The sequence below is a fragment of the Microtus ochrogaster genome, chromosome 8 (genome assembly GCF_000317375.1).
Source record: "Microtus ochrogaster isolate Prairie Vole_2 chromosome 8, MicOch1.0, whole genome shotgun sequence".
Lineage (NCBI taxonomy): Eukaryota > Metazoa > Chordata > Mammalia > Rodentia > Cricetidae > Microtus > Microtus ochrogaster.
The window spans coordinates 76166946-76189442 of NC_022015.1; the positions used below are offsets into that span (position 1 = coordinate 76166946).

The 22497-nt window shown below is 44.4% G+C and overlaps 1 protein-coding gene across 1 annotated transcript in view; it reads left to right on the forward strand.

Moving 5' to 3' along the window:
* Sorcs3 (sortilin related VPS10 domain containing receptor 3) overlaps positions 1-22497 on the forward strand; it is a 624914-nt gene that overhangs the window by 269723 nt on the left and 332694 nt on the right. Inside the window, exon 3 of the mRNA XM_005352452.2 lies at positions 10166-10265. Coding sequence (XP_005352509.1) covers positions 10166-10265 — 100 coding nt within the window. The remainder of the gene's footprint in view (positions 1-10165; positions 10266-22497) is intronic.

Below are 22497 nucleotides of genomic sequence, written 5' to 3' on the forward strand. Positions count from 1 at the left end.
ATAAAGGAAAACATTTAATTGGGGCTGGCTTACTGTTTCAGAGGTCTAGCTCATTATTGTCATGGTGAGAAGCATGGTGGCATGCAGGCAGACATGGTGCTGGAGAATGAGCTGACAGTTCTACATCAGAAAAAGGAGACAACTGTGTGCCACACTTGTCATAGCTTGAGTGTATGAGATCTCAGAGCCCACCCAGAGTGATACACTTTTTCCAACAAGGCCACTCCAACAAGACCATACCCCCAATAATGCCATTCCCTAAGACCAAGCATTCAAATACATGTGTCTATGTGGGCCATCCCTATTCATACTAGCACATCCCACTCCCTGGCCCCAGTAGGCTTGTAGCAATAACATAGTACAAAAATGCATTCAGTCCAACTTCAAAAATCCCCATAGTCTATAACACAGTCTAACACTGCTTAAAAGTCCAAATTTCAAAGTCTCTTCTGAGATTCATGAAGAGAGATTCTTAACTGTAGTCCCCTGTAAAGTAAAAATCAAAAAGCAGATCACACACTCCCAACGTATAATGGTACAGGATATGCTTTACCTTTCCAAAACATAGGGAAAGGAGCAGAGTGAGGAAATACCAGACCAAAGCAATACTGGAAATTGGTTGGGCAAACTCTGAACTCTGCATCTCTATGTCTGATGTCAAAGTGCTCTTTAGATCTCCAACATCTTTTATCTTTGTTGAGTGCAACACACTTCTTTCTCTTGGGCTGTTTCTACTTCCTGTTAGGAGCTCTCTTTGGCACGTATCCCACAACTCTGGAATTTCCAGCATTTGGGGATCTCCAAGGCAATCCAGGTTTCACTTCCACAGTTTCACACAATGGACTCTTTGTGCCTTGGCCTCAGGCACTTTCCTTAGTCACAGAGGGAGATCCCATAACTCCTTTCTTTTATCCTTAGCTCTAAAGTCAGACCCTGTGGCTGAAGTCAGCAAATTCTGCTACTTCCTGGGACTGGAACATGGCTCCCTTGTTCAATTATATGTTCACCAGATTTCTGTTTTCTATGGTTACCTTTAGCTCCTAAGCTTGGCAGCCATGGAACTCAGTCTGTAGATCGGGTTGGCTTCTAACTAAGAAGATCCACTATCCTTGCATCTGTCTTCTGAGTGCGGGGATTAAAGGCAAGGGCCACCATTCCTTGCTCCAGTTCTACATTTTGATCCCCAGACAGCAAATGGAGACAACTGTGTGCCACACTGGATACAGCTTGAGCATGTGAGACCTCAATGCCCATCCCCACAGTGACACACTTCCTCTAACAAGGCCATACCTATTCCAACAAGGCCACACCTTCTAGTTGTGCCACTCCCTATGACCAAGTTTTCAAACACATGAGTCTATGGAGGCTATTCCTATTCAAACAACCACATCTGGTCTCTAACACACAGTGATCCTCTTACCTCTACCTATGGTATGGTGGGATTAAGTGTGTGCACCCCCACACCTGGCTAAAATAATTGTAAATAAATACATGTGTGTATAATATATTTTATATTTGTGTAATATATAATATAGTATATCTATAATATATATTAAATAAACATGAAATAATACAATTCCCTATTATTTTTTAAAATATCCTTAGTAGAGCTAGTTCCAGGACAGGCTCCAAAGCCACAGAGAAACCCTGTCTCGAAAAAACCAAAAAAAAAAAATATCCTTAGTGGTTGTACTGGCTGAATTGTGTCAAGTTGACAAACTTGAGTCATCAGAAGGGAGGAACTGCTTCATTGAGATCCAACTGTAAGGCATTTTCTCAATGACAACGGGGGGAAGGAGGGCCCAATCCATGGTGGGTGGTACTATCCCTGGACTCCTGGTCTTAGATTCTATAAGAAAGCAGCTGAAACAAGCCAGGAGAAGCAATGAGTAAGCAGCACCTTTCTGTAGCTTCTGCATCAGACCCTGCCTCCAGGATCCTGCCTTGTTTGAGTTCCTGTCCTGACTTCTTTTGATGATGAATAGCAATGTGGAAGTGTAAGCCAAATAAACCCGTTGGTCCCCAACTTGCTTTTTGGTCATGGTATTTCATTGCAACCTTAGAAATCTTAACTAAGACATTACTTATCCTCAGTTTTGTAGAACTCAAGGGTTAGAAGAGAGGGATGGGTGGGGAAGAGCTGAGGTGTAAGCAAAGGGAGGTGGAGGATGAGATAACAAGAACATAGTGGTTCTTCAATGCAGAATTACATGGTGTCCACTGAGCACTGGCTGAGGGCCTTTGGAAGTCTGTTCACCTGCGTAGATGCTGGCACTGGGACCTGCTGCTGGCCTAAAGCTCAGCTCTATTGAAAAGCTGATGGAGCTACACTAGATGCAGTTTTCTTTTATAATAACAGCTCATATGCTGATTGCCAGTTATATTTCCAGATGTTTACAAGACAAGTGGGAGTTTGTTGGGTGGATAAAAAGCATACCATGTTCATCCCTCAGCTCCCGTTGGTGCTACCGTGGGCAAGGTCTTGGCGAGAAAGCTGGGCCCATGGTAGATTAGGCTGAGGTGAGTCTTCAGAATGTATCATTTCTAGGGCAAGGCCTTCTAAGCACCTGCGAGATAAAACAGGAGGATTTTCTTTATCAGTTAGGTGACATGTTTGAACAGTTTGAGAAGCTAAGAGTAGTGTCTCTTTGGAGGTGAAGCCTTCTTGGAGAAAATGTTGGCAGTAATTAGCAAGGTAGAAGTGACTTATAGCATAAACTGGTGATTTCCCAAGAAGAGGTCTATCTAGACACATTGCAACACCGGCACATAAGTAAACGTGCCTAGCAGTGTTCACTATAGCGTTGCTTGTAATAGGAGAGTAAGACTTTATTTACTTCTTGTTTTGAATTTTTTAGATTGAGTCTTTTTCTGTAAACTTGGCTGGCCTCAAGCTTGAGGTTCTGCTTCTCTGGCCTCTTTAATATTGGAATTACAGTCCTCCATGATATACAGTAGATTATTCTTTAGACAGGTTCTCGTATATCCTAGGGTGACCTCAAACACTGCTGATGATGAAGAGGAACTTCTGATACCTCTGCTTTCATATCTAGAAGGTGGGGATTACAAGCATAAGCCACTACACCTGTTTTATGTGGTACTGGGAATCAAACCCAACAATTTGTACATGCTAGGCAAGAATTATACCAATTTAGACACATCCTCATTCCTGTAACAGCATATTTTTAAAGAAAAATAAAAATTAAAATGTTTCTAAATGGATGAATGATTAAGTGGATGGTAATGTATGTGCGAGCAGAATGCCATGAGCAGAATGGAATGTACACAACAATTAAGATGAACGTATTATGACTGGGCATAGTATTTTTGTTTTTTTGGGTTTTCAACAGGATTTCTCTGTAGCTTTGGAGTCTACCCTGGAACTAGCTCTTGTAGACCAGACTGGCATTGAACTCATGGAGATCTGCCTGCCTCTGCTTCCCGAGGACTGGGATTAAAAGCATGCACCATCACTGCCCGGCTCATGGCTGGGTATGTTAACAAGTGTATATCTCATTATCTTAACCTTGGGTAAAGGAAGTAAAGTATATCTACTATGATTGTGTCTGTTAAACTGTAAAGGCATGAGATGGACAGATAGCTCAGTAAGTTCATTGATGTGGGATTCCCCTCTTGATACTGTGAATACCATTGGTTAATAAAGAAACTGGCTTGGCCTAATAGGGAAGAACAGAGATAGGTGAGGAAAACTGAACTGAATGCTGGGAGAAGGAAGGTAGAGTCAGAGAGAAGCCATGGAGCTGCCACCGGAGACAGACATGCTTTAACCTTGCTTGCCCTTAGGCCACGAGCCTCATGGTAAAATATAAAATACTGGAAATGGGTTAAATTAAGATGTAAGAGTTAGCCAGTAAGAAGCTAGAGCTAATAGGCCAAACAGTGATTTAATTAATACAGTTTCTGCATGGTTATTTTGGGAGTCTGGGTGGCCGGGGGGAAAAAAGCAGCCTTGCACTACAAATTGGCACCCAGTGTGGGGGCAACTAAATCCACAGAAAACCTGAGAACACTTGTAAAGAAATTTAGACACAGAAAAACAAAGTTTAGCTGCATTTTTTTCAGCTGGTGTATTGCTTCAGCTCCCTTGAGAGAGGTCTTCCTGATTCAGCAGTAGCAAAAGCAAGCAAGCAACAACAACAAAAGACACAAAAAAACCCATGCAGTTTTCAAACAGCAACGTCCTGGTTTGTGCTGCTGGTACAACTCTGGCTCTTTTGAAAGGTCAATTATTTAAATGGGTTTGAAGGCAGCGTGCTACAAGTAAGTTGCTTGGTGGCAGCACAGGCCAACTGGTTATAATAGTTGAGGTGGTGAGGACAGCTCCCACCCAGCAGTCTCAGAGGCAGTGAACAGACTTACAGACTTCTGCCATGTTGAACAGGAGGGATCAAGCAGGCAGGGCTGTAATTTTACAAAAAACTGCTTATTAGATGAAAGCAAGCCAGATGGGTGGGGGTGTGAGAACTTCTGGGCTGTGGACCGTTTGGACCTTTTAGACCAGTCCACTGGGTAGTTGTAGAGTTGGGATCCATGTGGGGTGCCAGATGAAGATGGGTGCTAAAAAGAAATCCCACACTAGATCAGAATTGAGTATAATAAAGGGCTGTCTGTTTAGGGGTAGACTCACAGATCACAGTCCTCTGCATGAATGGGGAATAGGAACTGAATCCAGCAACTGGAAAAGAGCGGGAATGTGCTTTACATCTGCATTTGTAGTAGAAAAGGACACGCCCAATTATGCAGGTAACTTAAAGGTGTAGGATTTCCTATAGCAGGTTCATAAGCATGGGGACCTAAGAGTTTAAAGCTCTTCCACCCTCAACAGTTTAATGTTAGTGCTTGTGTCTATAATCCCAGCAGCGGGGGAATGGAGAAAGGAGATTACTGGAGCTCACTTTCCACTCAGCCTAACATTACTGGTGAGCTCCATGTTCATTGAGAGACCATGTCTTTAAAAATCTGGTGGTTGAGTGATAGAGGAAGATGCTCAACATTGACTTCTGACCTGTACACATGGACACACACCGGCATACATACTCCCAAATATACACACCCACACAGACACATACACAGCCACAGATCATCATATATAATAACACTCAAAGCTATATTCTGTTTATAAATATAATTATGTGAATAGTCACCATATAATTATGGACTCATTGTACTTTCCTGTGTGTTGGAAGGAATTAATGCAAATGGATAACACAAATGAGAGACAATGGGTATATACTACACACACTCCAAATACAACCCTCTATCGTGGTGAAGCACAGCTGGGCTCATGTGATCTTAGGCACAGAAGCAAGAGCCCCGTGTCTGTGCACATCTCACCTGCCGCCTTCTAGGTTAGCTACTCATCATGCAGACTGGCACAGTGCCGTGAAGGGACAGCCACTCTACACATACGACCAGGTTATAGTGTTCGGAACACTTCATCTTTGTGATGCTAGCGTCTGGATTTGAGAAGCTGATGTCAGAGGGTAAGATGAGATAAGATGAGACTGTTTGACACCCCATCTCCCATTGTCTGATGCCTGGAGCCCCAAGATACAGCCTGCTTTGCTTCCATCAGAGCAAGTTCTGCAGGAACAGTTGTCCTGGCAGTAAGGCCAAGCCCTCTCTGCCATCTGCACTCTCCCCAGGCCAAGTGGGACTACAGAATACTGTGGTCAAGGCGACACGCCACAGCCATGCTGGAAAGGACAGAGTCAAGGGCACCTTCGATTCCTCATGCTTGCTGGCTCCTTGAGGTACCTTCCATGAGGGGTACTTCCTTCTGTTAGCTTGAATGAGCAGAAACTGCCAGAGGCCTAGAGGAAGCTGAGCTATAGAGAACATCCTTTGTTGGGAAGTCCCTTCCCTCAGCAGCCAATTCTACAAAAGAGCAAAGTCAGTGTGAATCTGTTTGTGGTATGTTGAAGGAGAGGCTGTGTGGTGCCGAGAGTGCTGCCTTTGATGGGGGCTATTTGGATTCTGGAAGGGAGTTTGTTGTGACATCAGTCATGTGGGGAGCCCTGAGATTTTAGCTCTTACAAGATGGTTGTTATAGAAAGGATGGCAAAAGTCTCTGGTTGGAACACAGCATAGAACTTGCTTGTTATGATAATAGAATTTAAGGTCCAAAATGAGGTGTACAATGATCTGAGCTAAATGTCTCATGTTAGTAACGGAGTAGGGCTTGGAGAATCTTCTCCCTTCATCCATTTGTGCGCAGCTCCTTTGGGCTGTGCTTTAATAAGACCTTGAACATGTTCTCAAGAGCCCAAGTTTAACAAGAATCCCAGTTGGTCAGTTTACAGGAATGCCTCCTGCCTCTGTAGACTCTGTCATCCCCGGGTTATAGCTGATCCCTTGGCCAGAATTCAGCAATAATCTGATTAAGTCTGTTTATCAAAGAGCTGCCCTACCCTCTCTGTAATTTCCATCTACGGATCCTCACTCTGCTTCTTGGCTATCAATCCCAATTTTCCTTGTTGCTTTTGCAATCTAGCAAAATCTCTTCTTCCCTACGGCAAAACTCCATTGCAGTAGCCCTCAGGCTCATCGTACTGGTCCTCAGTAAAACTGGCTTCATCGTTTTAACCATTGTCAGATGAAGATGCTGTTGTTTGTTTGCTGTTTCATTTTTCTTCCACAAGCTTAGAGAAATTGTCCATCCAGGGCAATGCATTAGTATGCATTTTAGATTCAACTCTGAAGTCTGGGTTGCCAGTCTCCATGTCCAGTGCTCTTTTCCTGCACAGTGCTGCTTTTGTGCTGGAAAAAGTGTAGATCAAGTCCTTTAGAGAATGTTTTATTTCAGTTAATAAAAGCATGCATCTTATTGCCTTTGGAGGTCGTAATTTTGTCGGCTACACTGCCTTGGAGGGCAGCGTTGCTGAGGGTGGTAGGCTCATGCGGTATTTAACCTTGATTCTAATATGAGTGAATTACTGGTCCTTCTCTGGTACCAAGCGCAGCTGGATCTCAGCAGTCTGTGACAATCATGCCAGCATCCAGAGCATCAGGTATGATCTCTAGGAGGATGGCTGTGTTTTGAGTTACTGTTAAAACTTAGCAGTTGGTTAGGATTTTGTAAGTAGGTTTGGACAAATTCACTCATTTATTCTTAGAAATAAATGCAAAGCAAACCATTACTAGCCAATTCATTTAGCAGTTGCATCATGCCAGGCATGATATGGAACATTGGAGCAGGTATATGAAGTGCTGCTTACCTGCAGGGAGGTCAAGTCAAAGAAGCAGTCCTGTAATAAAGTAGATAAAAGAATGGAGCAGGCACAAAAATAGGAAGGAATACATATAAGGGTGAAAGAAAAACCACAAAGGGATTGTGATTAATTTCCCTGTAGGAAAGTCATAAAATGGATAGTATTAGAGTTAGGTTTGAACGTTGGAGACAAGTTTATTAAGAGGAAATAAGTGATGTCTGTTTCAGGGAGGGCAGTGAAAATGTGGGGCATGACTAGCAGAGTTCAGGGAAGCCAGGGAGAAAGCCGTGAGGTGCAAATGGCTCATGATGGGCTCCGTAAGGACGTTGGAAACCAAATTTTCAAAGACTAAGTTTGGAAAATGAAGCTGCTCTGTGTGCATGCAGTGGGTCGTTTCCTCTGGAGTATGAGGTCGAGAGAGCTGGGTGCGTGGAGTATAGTCTCCTAACAGCACAGAGGATAGGTGTCAGGGAGAAGAATGGGAGCACCCTCCAAGCAGAAGACTGTTACAGATGCACGTATGAGCCATACATGGGTGTGCACAGGGATGCGATGCTTGCTACTTAATTTATTTGGAGACAGAATCACGAAGACTTGGAGATAGAGCTGATGTTAAGAGATACAGGCAAAGAGAAAGACTAGAAGTGACTCCCCACATTCTGTGCCTGTGATAAGTCTTGAGATCAAGCAGAGCAAGCCAGCTTCTCGGGGGGACTGATTATTAATGTTACTGTAACTAATATAAATATTGAGATGGCATCCTAGGGAGAGACTTCAAATGCCATAGGAATTTCTTTAGTCAATGTGTGAAGTATACATACTGGGTAACACCATGTTTTGTACCTGTTGAGAAAGGAGAAATGAGCAAAAACCTCTTCATTTTAATTTGTTTGTATTATTTCTCTCCCCTGGATCCTATTGGTCTTTCTCTGTGCTGTTATTTCTATATCGTCACAATTACTTCCTGAGGTTCAATTATCTCCATTTCTCAGGTAAGAAACCTTAGGCTCCCAGAGGCTAAATTATTTGTCCTGGGCATGTAATTAAAGAGCTACAGAAATGGAAAAGAATAGTATTTCCAACTCTTCAACAGACATTTGGGACTTACTCCTCATACTGGGTTGCCTTGCCCAGCCTTAATTCATGGGGAGATGCTTAGTCTTTCTGCAACTTGATATGCTGTGCTGTTTTGATGGGAGACCTGCCCTTTCCTAAAGAGAAACGGAGGGAGAGTGGGGAGGAGGTGGGAACAGAGGGCCTTTTTGTTTTCTCTTTTTCATCTTATCATGGCATTTTGAGAAGTTCCTTGACCCTGAGGGGCTTCCCTTGTGGGTTAGATGGTAGAACATAAAGGAAATAACCAGAGCACCCTCAAAAGTCAGAAAAGAAGCATGCAGAGTATTCTTTGGCATGTGTAGGATAGAGAAAAGAATTCTTGTGCAGAGGTACTTTGAATGGTTTGAGCAAGAAGGGTAGAGAAACTTCAGGCCACAAATGGTTCTCAGCCTTCCTAATGCTACAGACCTTTAATATAGTTCCTCATGCTATGGTAACCCCAACCATAAAATTAGTCCGTTGCTACTCCATAACTGTAATTTTCTTACTGTTATGATTAATAATGTAAATATTAGTGTTTTTTGATGGTCTTAGGCAACCCCTGTGAAAGGGTCATGACCCTCAGGTTGAGAACCTGTGCATATGGCAACAACCCTTATAGGTCAACCCATGGGCTTCTCAGGCTAATATATGAGCCAAGTCAGAACTATATTAAAGTTTGAGAATGGATAAAGGATTAAAGAGAAGTTAAGGACAGGTGGTTTCTCTACTATCAGGAAGCCAAAGTCAAGAGGAATCGTAGAGACAGGTTGAGAACTGAAATTAAGAGGCTCAGTGCTTCACACTCACAGGTCAACTGATGACAGAGAGAATGCATTGACCTATAAATGCTTGAAAAGCCTCAGCTGGAGAAGAGTCTCAAGACTAACCACAGAGGTACTGAACACAGGAGGGGAAGTCTGGTGATCCTGATTGTCTGAAATGGAAGGGAGATGCATAGGGGGTCAAAGAGAGACTAGAGTGTGGCAGGAAGTCTGTTCTCATGAATCTTGTCGTTAGGCACTTTCCCTTTTCCAGTGGGGAAGATGAGGAAGGAAGAGGAAGATCCAACATAGAAGATAAGCCAGTGGGCTGATCTACTTTATCCTCTGTGCCTTTCTATGGTTTTTGCATTTGTCAATCGGCCAGAAATGAGTGTCAAGGGAGGAGCAGGTAGCAAATAGCACCACAGTCAGAAAGAGAAACAACTTTGTCCAGTTTAGTGTCATTGTTTTTTGTCCTGTGATATACCCGTGTAGGACATCAGAACCTCTTCCTGGTGTTGCCTCCTTTGGCCACTGGTCCCAGGAGGCTCTTGGGCAATTCCTGTCCCTGACAACTTTGCTTCGGGTTCAGTGGAGCGGGTGTGTGAAGTTGGCTGTAGTGTAGTGTCTGCAGAAAATCCCATCATGCCCCTCTGGTGGAAAACCCTAGCATCTCCCTTTGCGGCTCACACTCAGGTCGAACTGAGGGCTGGATGGTGAGAATTGTGGGCTGCCCAGTACCACATTCGGAGGCACGGAGTTAGCTGCGTGGGAGGCAGGCAGTCTCCAGCAGCTTCTTCCTCCACCCAGCTTCACAAAGGGCAAGAAAGTAGGTCTCGGAGAAAGGCTGGGAGCAAAGGAGAGCAAGCTCGGGAAGAAGACGATGCATTAGTCTAATTGCTCTTCTAGAGCTAATGGGGCTTTTTATCTCTGAGGAGCATTTTCAAGCATTCATGTGATTTGGGAACAAAGATGCAGGTTTGGGGGGAGGGATCCTGGCTTCCCTTTAAATGCAATCCCTCACCTGATGAAACAATCTCTCCCTTCTTGTTTTGTCCTCCCGTCTTTCTGCAGGTCGACGGACTATGGCACCACCTATGAAAAACTAAATGACAAAGTGGGCTTGAAGACCGTCCTCAGTTACCTCTATGTCAACCCCACCAACAAAAGGAAGGTAAGAGGAGGAGTCGGGAGTTCCTGTATTCTCCTTCCGGGTAGCAGAGTGGCTTCAACCACAAGCCGAGAACAAACACAGCAGCTATGACAGCACTCGTGGAAGGCCTGCTTCATGTCCTGGGAACCCCATAAGTAGGCTACAATGTTAACAAGAGTCTTTATCGTAATACTGACGATGATGATGATGATGATGATGATGATGATGATGATGATGACAATAATATAAATGATGAGAACAGCCACACCTGTGAAATTATGTAGCTGTGCACAGGACTGTAGCCTTTCCATGTCTTACTTTTTCTCACAGTGGACCTGTGGGTAGAAACCATTCCTGCCCCATTACTGAGGAAAAGATGCAAGCTCAGAGACATTCGCTAACACTCCAGCTTGAACGGGACCAGGTTAGACTCTGGAGTTCATTTTTTTCTCTAGGTTCCTTCTCGCCTGCCTATTTGTTTGTTTGTTTATTTATTTATTCATCTCTTTGTTTGTTTATTGGGCACCAGTTTCTTTGTGGGGAATCTCTTCCATCAAGGGAGGGAGGAGTGTTTCCCGGTTTCTTCTCCTTGAACTCCAAGTTCTACTTCAGAGGTATAGGACCGCTCTGACTCTGCCAGACTCGGTCTCTCTTGACTGGTGGCTGGGATGAAATCATAGGAGGTCAGGCTTTCACCATGGAATGATATGGGGAGGTTGAGACCTAATTCCTTGAAATGGTGGATAGCCCTAGAAGCCAAGTACTGTCCAGCGTATTGGATTTAGAGAGACGTGGTCTGTCCCCAGCTGACACAGCTCTACTGTTGAAAGCTTAGGTTGATCGGAACCAAAATGATCATAAGGCCATTTCAGTAGCTCTAAAACTCTACTAAGTTTTCTCTCATAATTCAGTTTTCATTCTCCAGTGGCTTTGCAAAGCCCTCTTTCTCCCCCCTTAGGCTTGGGAATGAGCTTCTGCAAGGCACACAGACAGAAGACTCTGATTCTAACATGGCACTCAGCTCTCATGAGTGGGCCTCATTTCCCATGCAGTCCTCCCAACCTCTGACGGCAGCCCCTGGTTGTCGGTGATACAAATACCTTGCACCCGCTGGCTTGCCGTACTCAGAATATTCCCTTTAATCGAAATCTCTCATCTCTACACCGAGGCATAATGACAAGCTGCTAGGAGGGAGTGAGTTCATTTGCCTCGGTGCTCATCTTGAACTTGGGACTGTCGTCATGGCGGTGGGATGAAACGTCTTAGTTTTCAACTTTTCAGATTCCTTTTAAAATATGTCTCAAAATTTAAACCTGTCATCCCCTGGATTCTCTTCCCAGCTTGCGTTAAGCAAGATTCTTTTGATTCTCCCAGTTCCCAAATCATCTTCAGCTCTCCATTCTCACTGGCGGTGGGCTCCAGCAGGCTTTTCAGTTAATCTCGTGGAAGCTCTTCCTTTTTACCTAATGAGTTATTTATTCAACAGATGGCCGCTGCTTTCCGTGGAGGCTGTGAATCCATCAGATGAGATCTGTTGCCCCCGGCGAAACTGTAAATTGTGCTTTTATTTATAAAGTTCCTCATAAAAGTAACCATTGGCTTTTAATTTTGTCACTGCATTTTTTTCTTCTTCGAGAACAAGAAATTCTCCAAAACGTGATAGTTCCTACGCTGTTAGGTTAAAAACAGAAGTTTTCTTTGTGTGTGTGTGTGTGTGTGTGTGTGTTGTTTCCTTCTCAGTCACACTCCCAGACAGGGATGATGGGACCTGTGGTTCTGTCCTCCGGGGAAGCTTTATGTCCAGTGTCTGCTCATCCTTTGCAGCCCTTCACAAGCAGGTGAGATGGCAAAGCAGACTTTAGTCAGCTGCCCATGGCTCCACTGTCATGAGTGATGGATCTGTAATAAACTTCCTAGTGGGACCTTTTGAGGGATAAGGCTTATGGGTGTCATCTCTGAGGCTTACAGTGTGATCTTCCTCACAGGCTGTGAATAGGATGCTACCTTTTTATATAGCAGGTGCCATCATTCTGCATGAGAAAATTGGTAAGATACCTAGAACGTCTTCCATTGTCCTAGGCCAATGATATGGTGGCATCGGAATTATTATAACGACATTGACCTACCCCTACTCCATTTGATATGAATTATGTCTCTCTGATACTCACTGTAATTAGTTTACCACCTGTGTAGGAGTTTGACTTTGTTCTGGTAGTCCAATACTGCAGGATGTCTCTGAGCCTGGCACTTAGAAGATGAATGATAGTGGATTGGATTTGGAGTGGTCAGGGTTTGCCTTGGTGATGTAAGGCTCTGTTAGGGTGCAGGCTGGTGAGTGCCAGCCTGCAACTTCTTCTTCCCCTTACAGGAAATAAGCATCCCCGGGTCCTCAGAATTCATTATTGTCACTCGAGTCTTGTCCTCGAGCCCACGCACTATGACAAGTGCCAGGGTCAAGTTTGTTTACCAGACCTGTGTTTTGTACGGTCTGGCTGATGGCTGTGCATTTCCCAGCCAGAGATGCTTCATTCCTGTCTGTGAATCTCTCAGAGAAGGAACCTTTGAATGGACAGGGAATTGCAGGCATGTTGTGTTCTAATTGCTCTGGCTCAAAAGCCACCGCCACCTGCATCTTTAGGGACAGTGTTGGAAATGGAAAGGATAATACACAGATGTAACTGCCAAGGATGTGGCTGAGTCACTGTAGTGTTTTGTGTGTGTGTGTGTGTGTGTGTGTGTGTGTGTGTGTGTGTGTAGTGGATCTGACATCAGCATAGAAATATGATATTATTTTATGGAGCTTCTAACAATTTCCTTGCACTGGGCTCAGTTCTCTGACTTGGGTCTGAAAACTTTCTCTCTGCTGTACAGATGAGGAAACTAAGGCTCAAGCAGGTCCACATTTATCTTTGTTAAAAACAAAAAGCTGGTAATAGGTGTCTGAGACTCCATTCTGCTCTCTCTGACCCTGGAGATGGGCTGACATTGCCATGGGTCCAAAGCTCAAGAGGATTGGAGTTGTTGTGATAGCAGCAATAACCTGAGGTTTCCGGAGGCTTTCTGCTCATTAGTATTGGAGGATTAGCAGTTTCTGGGCAGTGGAGGGGTGTGTTACACACTCCATCCTTAATTGATTTACCAGTGAGAAGGACAATTACTTCCCAGGATGCACTGCGGAAATGATTTTTCCAATGAGCATGTTTTCCTATGTCAGGTTGCTTGCTGAAGGAGCATTGTATGCATGACCAACTGGTCACATAGGTCCATGCCACTCTCCAAATAAACCCGAAAAACCCCTATAGAAAACAGAAAATGAAATGTAGAACCGTCGGGCTCCTCCTTTCCTTGACCCACATCTCCTGATAGTCTCGGGGGAATGAGGAGACTAAGCAGTAGGGTGTCACCCCTGCAGCTCACAGATATCAACGTCCCTTTTACCAGAGTCACACAGTAAACAGTGGATGTGTCGAAGCTGTCCTTGTGAAGCGCTGGGTTAAGCGTCTACTTCCAAGCAAAGCATCCGAGGGGGGAAGGGTTATGACTTCAGAAATGTGTAATTCTTCCTGGGTTCATAAGATGCACACATGTCAACTATACACACAGACCTAGAGATGCAAATCCCAGGGCACGTGGGAGTGAGGAGAACATGGGTCAGGTGGTGGTTTGTATTGCTACAGGTGCTCCAGATGACTGCCATCATGGGACAATAGACGCTCGGAGTAGCGAGAGAGGGTTAACACACTCTTTAAAACATCAGATTTTCATAAGAGATTTTCTGTATAGAGTTTCTCATAAGATATCTTTAGGGGCAATTTTAGTAGATGAGGCAAAGCTCAAGACTTGAGGTGGCAGGATGGGCTACAGTTGCTTTGACCTCTTGTGTTCAGTTTGTATTGTTATTCAAGGTGATAAGAAAGGCCACATGTGAAAAGTGGATGCTGGCAAAATGGCCTTTGGGAGAGGTGATGACACTCAGGCTGCCCTGTGAGAATGCAACTAGCTATTGCTAGATCAGAGTTCCAGACTAGAAAGGAGGCTTCCAGAGAGCCCACTGCCTGACCTTGCTTCTAATCGGGACCGGAGTTGATATCACTTTTTCACTACCTCCAGACCTTCCTGGACTGAGCATAACTCCTAGAAGCCTAGTTGTTTATAAAGCCCCAGGTGTGCCTCGTTCAGCAGCCAGGAACCACCTTAGCTTTCCCCATGTCTTTCCTATCTTTTAAAACCCAACCTGCTGGCTTTCTGAGTGAAATTGATCTCTGTGCTGATGGAGAAGAATGGTTTCTCTTGAGTTCATTCACAAGCACCTTGTTTTTCTTGCCTCCTAAATGAACACAGTTACTAGAGAGCTGGAACAATGTATCAGGAGAGGTGTTCGTGGGAACCGTGGGCAGGAAGGACCGGAGAAATAGAAGGATGTGAGTTTGCTCCCTGAGTCCACGTCTAACCCTGCTTCTTCCTGGTGTGTCCAGGGAGAGAATCAGAAAACACTCCTGTCTCTCTTGCTCCCCAAGAGAAAGAATTAGGTCTCACTGTGGGCTAAGACATCAGAAGAACTGCATGAAGAAATGGTTGTAAGCTCCTGTCTTCCTTTGCAAGTGTAAACCAGCTAAGCAGAGGCCTTGAAGCATGTTTTGATTCAACTAATCACTTAAAGAAAAAAGAACCCAAACTAATTCTTGGAAATTCACTCTTTAGTCACAAAGTCCCTCTCTCAGCAGATACATATATGTGCTTCCGTGTGTAAATTACTGCTGAATGCTGTAGCCAAGAATTTATTTAAAGGCTCATTAAAATGATTGCTATTTTTTCCTTTTGCATTTTATTTGAAAATGGGAAGAATATAAACCCATCGCCTGGCTTTTCTCCAAATTGCCCTTTAGGGTTTCTTAGCAAATATATTTATTATCTTTTTTAAAAATAAAATATAATTTCAGTGATATTATCTACCCAGTTAAGAGGAATAACATAAATTAGCTACTTACTTTTTTTTGAGGGATTATACTTACCCACCATAGTTTTAAATTTGGTTTTTATTGGTTTGAAGTTTTCATGTGTGTATTGAGGATTTCAAGAAAGAATCATGAAGATGTCAGGGTTCAAATCTAAGAAAAGAGGGGTTATTTTTCCTTCTGTGTCATGCTAGTTAGACTGCAACGAGAATCGAAAGGAAACTTGTGTGTCTGGATGGCATATGAGAGGCCCATCCTGTTTACCTGCCTAGATCATCTGAGCATCACATGCGCTCAGCACAATCATGAGGAGAGGTTTCTGTTCCGAGCGATTGTAAGCCAAGGGTACAGGGTAAAGTTGGAACTGGGAAAAGGAAGATGAAGGGCAAACCCAGGGAAGAAGGCTTGCTGGGAAAATAATGAAACTGACGTCCTAGATGGGAAGTGACAGCGAAGAGTGTGCTTCTGAGGCTTTTAAAAAAGAAGCTAGTGTCTCAGTCTGAAGAAATGAAACACGGAGAGCTGGAGAGATGGCTCAGTGTTCAGGGCACTCACTGTTCTAAAGGACCAGAGCTGTATTCCCTATGCCCCATCTGGCAGCTCGCAATCTCCTATAACCCCAGTTCCAGGGGATCCAGCGCCCTCTTCTGGCATCTGTGAGCACTTGCACATGTGTGACATTCACACAGACACAGAAAGGATAATTAAATATGGAAGTGAAGATATTTCTTTCATTGCTCTTCCCCTCCGTCCCTCCCCCAACTGGGTCTTTTTGATCCCTCAATTTTCCATCCCCTACCTTCTACCCGCCCTCAAGTTATTCAGGAGATCTTAACTATTTTCCCCCCTGGGGCCCACCATACCACGTGTGTCCCTCTTAGGGTCCTGCTTTTTTGCCCAGCTTCTCAGGGATTGTGGATTATAGCTTTGTTATCCTCTGCTGTACATCTAGTATCCACTTATGAGTGAGTACATACCATGTTTGTCTTTCCGGGTCTGGGTTACCTCACCTGGGATGCTTTTTTCTAGTTCCACCCATTTGACTGCAAATTTCAAGATGTCATTTTTTTCTGCTAAGTAATACTTCATTGTGTAAATGTACCACATTTTCTTTATCCTATGGGGGGAGGAAGGGAGAAACTATGGGGATAGGGAGAAACTTGGTGCTAGAGAAGTTCTCAGAAATTCACAAGAATGACCCCAGCGAAGACTCTCTAGCAATAGTGAAGAGGGTGTCTGAAAAGGCCTTCCCTTTAATTAGATTAGTGAATACCCTAACTGTCTTCATAGAACCTACATCTAGTAACTGATGGAGGCAGATGCAGTGACGCACAGCCAAGCACTGAACTGAGCTCCTGGAGTTCAGCTGAAGAGATGGAGGAGGGATCATAAGAACAAGGTGGGGTCAAGACCATGATGGGGCAAACCACAAAGACAACTGACCTGAGCTAGTGGGAGTTCACAGACTGTGGACCTAGGGAGCCTGCATGGGATCGAACTAGGTGCTCTGAATGTGCGTGACAGTTATATGGCTTGATCCATGGCGGACAGAACTGGCGGTGGTACCAGGACCTATCCCGGGTGCATGAACTGGCTTTTTGGAGCCCATTCCCTATGGTGGGATGGGAGGGGCGCCTGGTCCTGCTTGAAATTGGCATGACAGACCTTGTTAACTCCCCAAGGAAGGCCTTACCCATGCTGAGGAGTGGATGGAGGATGAGAAGGAGGGAGATGGGGGACAGGAGAAGGGGGAAGGAGAGGGAACTGGGGTTGGCATATATGCTAAAAAGTAATTTTTTAATTAAAAAGGAAAATAAAAATATGGAAGCGAAGGCAGGGGAGTACCAATCGGTGTGTTGGGTTTCAGAGCTGCAAGGTGAGGGGAGGTAGGAGCAGAAATTCTGCCCCCCCCCATACTTCAGGAGTGGTGGGGTTAGTAGTCCGTGTTGGAGGATATGGGGTCCGTAGCCGCTTTGATAAGAGGCCCCACAGCAAGAGAGCAGTATAAGGGAGGCTGGGGCCGGGCCTCTTGGACCAAGGAGGAATCTCAGCGAATACACGTGGTTGACCGTGTTTCCTCAGCTGGTCAGCTTTCAGTTGGCGTCCAGGCTGTGTCTTATTGAACATCACAAGTAAGAATAGTGTTTTTAGGGTTTTCAGGAGCAGGATGCTGCATCCTTCCTGAAGTTTTGGTGTGCAGTGTACAGAAAGTGCCTCCCGCTGCCCCTGAAGTTCTAGTATGCAGTGGTACAGGAAGTGCCTCCCACTGCCCCCAGCTGCATATCATGATGAAAACAACCACCACTAGGAAAAGAAATGACTTCTATTTTATTCCACCCTGGGTGAGCTCAACCAAGCAATGGGATTGCTCCTGACATTCATGCTCGCCTTGCCCCTACACTCGTATTACCAGCCCAAGATCATAGTAACAGAAGGTTTTACTCAGAACACATTATGCTGGAGAATGTGTCTAGGTAATAAGGCTGGGAGTTCTGGGAGCCTCGGATCAGCCAAATTTCTCAGGCACAACTTTGGAGTTGGTACTGCCTAAGCTGGGTTCTGTGCCAGCAATGCAGAGACACATTGGACAAATGGAGGGCAGTGCTCACATTAGCAGCCCTGTGTGACCAACCAGAGAGAGAAAACAATCCCGAGAGGACAGAGCTATGGGGAATGTATATGACTGTCTCCTGTCTGGGCTGTTGGAGATAGAGAAGGCGGGGTCTCACCGAGAACGTCTCTGCCTTCTGTTCTCGCCACACCTAGCAAGGCCAACAGCGGTGTTGAGGAAAGAGCTTCACGTGCGGCCCATGCCCTTCTTGCTATGTGACCTTAAATGATTTATTGAATTTCTTGAAGCCCCTCTTTTCACATCCGTCAGTGGTGCTTGTAGGAGTGATATTAATTTTTCAGAATCGCTTTAAGAATTGAACGACGATACCTGCAACAGTCCTGGTGTGAAGCCAACATTCCACTCATATAGCTTCTTTCCTCCAGTTAAATGGTCTTCTCTTTGGCCTTTTCCTCTGCTCAGCGGTATCTTCCAGGTCCCAGGTACTCTTGACCTGTGCAGCATATTTCTCTCCTGGGAGAAGGAATCTAGGCCTTTCTCAGTCTAGCTTTAGGCAAAGTTCTTTCACCTTCTACAAGAAAAGTTACCTTCTCTGTGCTCCCCCTTTTCACACTCTTTCCACCCCTTCATGAACCATCTCGTGGGTCATGTGTCACTTAATGAAGTAGAAGTCTAAATTAATGTTTTTAGAGCTCTGACAGGTATGTACAAAACATTTCTACTCATCATTTGCCAATCCCCAGTTGACAAGAAGAGCTAACCAGAGCACAGATTCATATCCTGGTTTGCCTGCTCCAGAGTTTCAAACATCTTCATCATTGTCACCCCTTCACCAAACTATCTGCTCCTCCCTCCCTGTTCCCCACTTCCAACCGAATTTTACTTACTCCTTCCTCACAGTGAACCCCCACAACTCTACCTGCTCCTCCATCATCGCTGTGCCTCTCAAGCCAAACTCTATCCCAACTGTGCAGAAACAGATACCTTGTTGACTACAGGTTAGCTCCTCTGACACTCTAGATCTTCTTGAAGGGCTGGAGAATTCTGTGTACTGACAGCCTAGACCTCACACTGGTGGATGTATTTAAGGACAATGTTCACTTGAAAGTAAGAGCTAGTGACCTCAAATCTGAGACTTTCAGTTATACAAGCTAATATTGGCCAGGCATCTGGAGCTGCGATTTTCCTGACTGTGCATTAGAAAGAGAAGTACAAGTAATGTTTGCTGAAAATTTCAATCATGCAAAAACCATCAGAAGTCTTTCTTGGTCATGTCTCTAATGCAACTGATGAAGAATCTGAGTCCCTGTAAGAGGAGAAACGTACCAGGTCTTCATGGCCACTTAAGTGAAGAACCATGGCTTTGGTGAGTCTCAAGAAACTTCCTGCCAAATTGCCCTGGCAGACACTGCATGGCACAGGCAGACCTGTGCCAGCATGAAGCTAAGGACAAAGCTGACAGCTGAAAGTTGGTGGTGCTGTTGACTTAGGAATCCCAGAGCTTCCATGGCACCAGTGTTAGGAGAGTTTAGGTAGATCCTTCGGGTCAGGGTAACTCTACTGGAGAATGTGCCCTTGGTACATAGTTGCTATGTCGGCTCCACAAGATCAAGTTGGACTTGGATTAGCCACATACGGCAAGATCAGAAGAGAACATGAGCCAAGGTTTAACGAGAAAAACACTCCAAACCAGGGAACATTTGCTTAACATACTAAGGGTTAGAGAAGGCACCAAACAGAAAGGAGAAAAACTAACCCAACTCAAGGAGGAAACTAGAAATACTCAAACCTAATCTGGACATAAAGTGTAGAGCAGGCTGAGCGTAGGGTTCAGTGATGAGCTTGGGGAGTTATTGGCAGCTTAGGTTTTTCTTTTTCCAGTACTTTTTGTCCATAGGATGGTATCAGATGGGGCACTTGACTGATTAATAAAACAGCCAGGCTGGGCTAGACAAGGACAGCCACATAAGAAGAGTTGCAGAGAGATAGGATGCAATTATCCAAAGTGGTCCTTGGCCTGAACCTCAGGTCTTCCATCATGCAAGAAGAGGTGGTGGCAGCAAATGTATGCAGGAAAGATTTCTCGGACTGCACTCTGAGCCTGCGGAGAAGAGCGAGCTGATGTCTGCGCCAAGCTTAGCAAGGCTGCTTGGTAACAAGGTTGGGAAAGATGAACTCCTGGCTTGCTGGTCTCCGCTGCCCCACCCTGATCCCAAGTCACAGAGCATTAGCATTCGAGACCTGGAGGGAGAGTGGCCTCACAGACAGAAGGTTGTAAAAAGTTATTTCTCTGTGGAGATTTTTCTCAGTATTAATAGCTTCTTGACGTGGCTGTCTGGAAAGCTGTCTTGCTTCAGCTGGACCCTAAGCCAATTGCAAATGGTTTGGAGCACTCCCTGTCACCTCTCTTCTTGAGAGGCTATAAAGATAATTTCTCTTTAGTCTCCCAGCTGGTTGCACGTGAGGCTGTCTGTGTTGAATCTGCCCTTGTGTAGGAAGGCAGGAGCCTGAGGCTTGAACTATCAACCCTGGACAACAGGGGCAGTGAATCATAAAGGTATGTGTATGACTGATCTTTTCCAATGATGGTTCCCAGAGGACTTGTAGTTTGTCTTCAGGAATCAATCACTGCTTTGATCACGCAAATCCTTGCTTAGGAACGTTCCACAGAATCCCAAATTGGAGATGTCCATGCTTTTGCTTGTAGATCCAGAGGTCCTCAGTCTAGCTCTTTGGGTTTTAACTTGCCCTGTTCAACTGTTCCTACTCTATCATCTGGCACAAGTTTTAATTGTTCAAAATTTCAGGCCATTTTGTATAAAATGGGTTCTCTTCCTGCCTCCCTATGTCAACCGGCACACTTCGGCTCCATGACTTACAGAGAACTCTACCTTCATTCCTGAAAGGTGGGAAATTGTCTGCTTCTTGTGATCAAATTCAAGTCTAAAGCTCCAGTCTCTGATTCAGTGATATCATCCAGAATGCAGCTCTTTCTTTCTTCCCTGTCATCTAGAACTATCCTCTGTCTATGGCCTAGGAAAACGTTCCCGTCTTGGATGACAGTGTTTGCAGGGGTTCTAATAACATACCCAGGTAGGAAACTCTCCAGAAGCATAACACAAGGTATTTTGAGCAAGGGGATTTCTCCCAGCAGCCCCCAGCCTCCAGCATCACATTGTGTTGGCATGATCACATTTAGCTCAGCTGGCCTGCGTGGTGCCAAGATTCATCCTATATGGAAGGCAATACCAAAATAAAATAGGTATTCCATTAACAAGGAAAGGCATAGCAAAAGTCATATAAGTAACAAAGCCCACCATACCACCTTATAGGATCTTTTGAACATCAAATGAGATCAACCATCTAAGTTTAGCGTTTTTCTTATTTTCTGCCTTTCCTGTCTGTAGCATGGCTCTCAATGACAGGTGCTCACTGCAGCTAGCAAAAGTGTACTCCTCTTTCAACACTTAGCATAACCTCCCATGAAGCTCTCCTGACACTTCAGTACCAAATCTAATCTGAAATCCTAGGTGGAATTCTAGCCCCGACTCTTGCAGTCTTACAGCTGTAAATGGGTGGATTGCTGCCGACAATCTGAAGGGATTAAAAGTCCCGAGTCGCAGAGCCTGCCAATCTCAGTCTTCTTTTTCTTCTCTTCCACGCTGTGACTCTGCTTTCTGGAGGAGGCTAGAGATAGAGCTTAGGTCCCAACTGCTGTGGGCTCCAAAGAGGACCACCTAATGAATCCGAGGCTTGGGAAGTCTGTCCTAATAGAGATTTCTTCATATAGGACACAAAATTAATTTTAAAAATCCAGCATACAGTATACTTACCACATGACTTTACACCAAGGATGCTGTCACCTTGTGCAACACCAACAGATGGGACCTGAAACACTGTGATCATATTTAAGACGATTGATTGTCATAAATTTTAGTGTTTTTGCTATACATGTGCTGTCTATGTTTATTGAAATATAATGGCTTCATGAGGAAAGCAAGGGCCCAGTCCTTTCCTGCTATCATTCCTCATACTTAGCTATCATGTTAGTATATCTTTGTATTGGATGTGCTAGCATGTTTGGTTTCTAAAATTGCTATTTGTGTTGCTGATGAGTTTCATAAAAATTGTTAAATGAACTTTGATTTGGGATTAGGAAAGAATTTAAAAATAATTCCTGAGATGGCCCTAAAAATATCTCTGTTATTTGGACTACCCATTTATACAAGGTTACCTTTTTGACATTTGTGTTTATAAAATCAAAATATAAATCAACAATGAAAAATGGTGAAGGTACCTTATAGCCTGCAGCATCAAATATTCAGCCAAGATTTAGTTACCCATGTAAAAATAAACACATACATTTCACTAGTGTGTAACTTTGTCTTCAATAAATGATAAGATGTATATATGCTATAGTGTTTTATGATTAAATTTTTATCATTTGTTATAGTGATAATTTGACTGTATACTTATTTTGTATACATATATACGTAAGGTCTCATAAAAAGTTATCAGGTGTAAAGGAGTCACATCTGGGAAATCTGAATATGTCCTGGTTCAGTGCTGGAGTCACAGGTCGGTGAGTAAAGAGCTTGATGCGAACATGAAGGCTTGAGTTTGAGTCCCCAGCACTGTGGTGTCTTCACGGTGTGCCCGGTGTGGCAGTGTGTGTCTTCACGGTGTGCCCGGTGTGGCAGTGTGTGTCTTCACGGTGTGCCCGGTG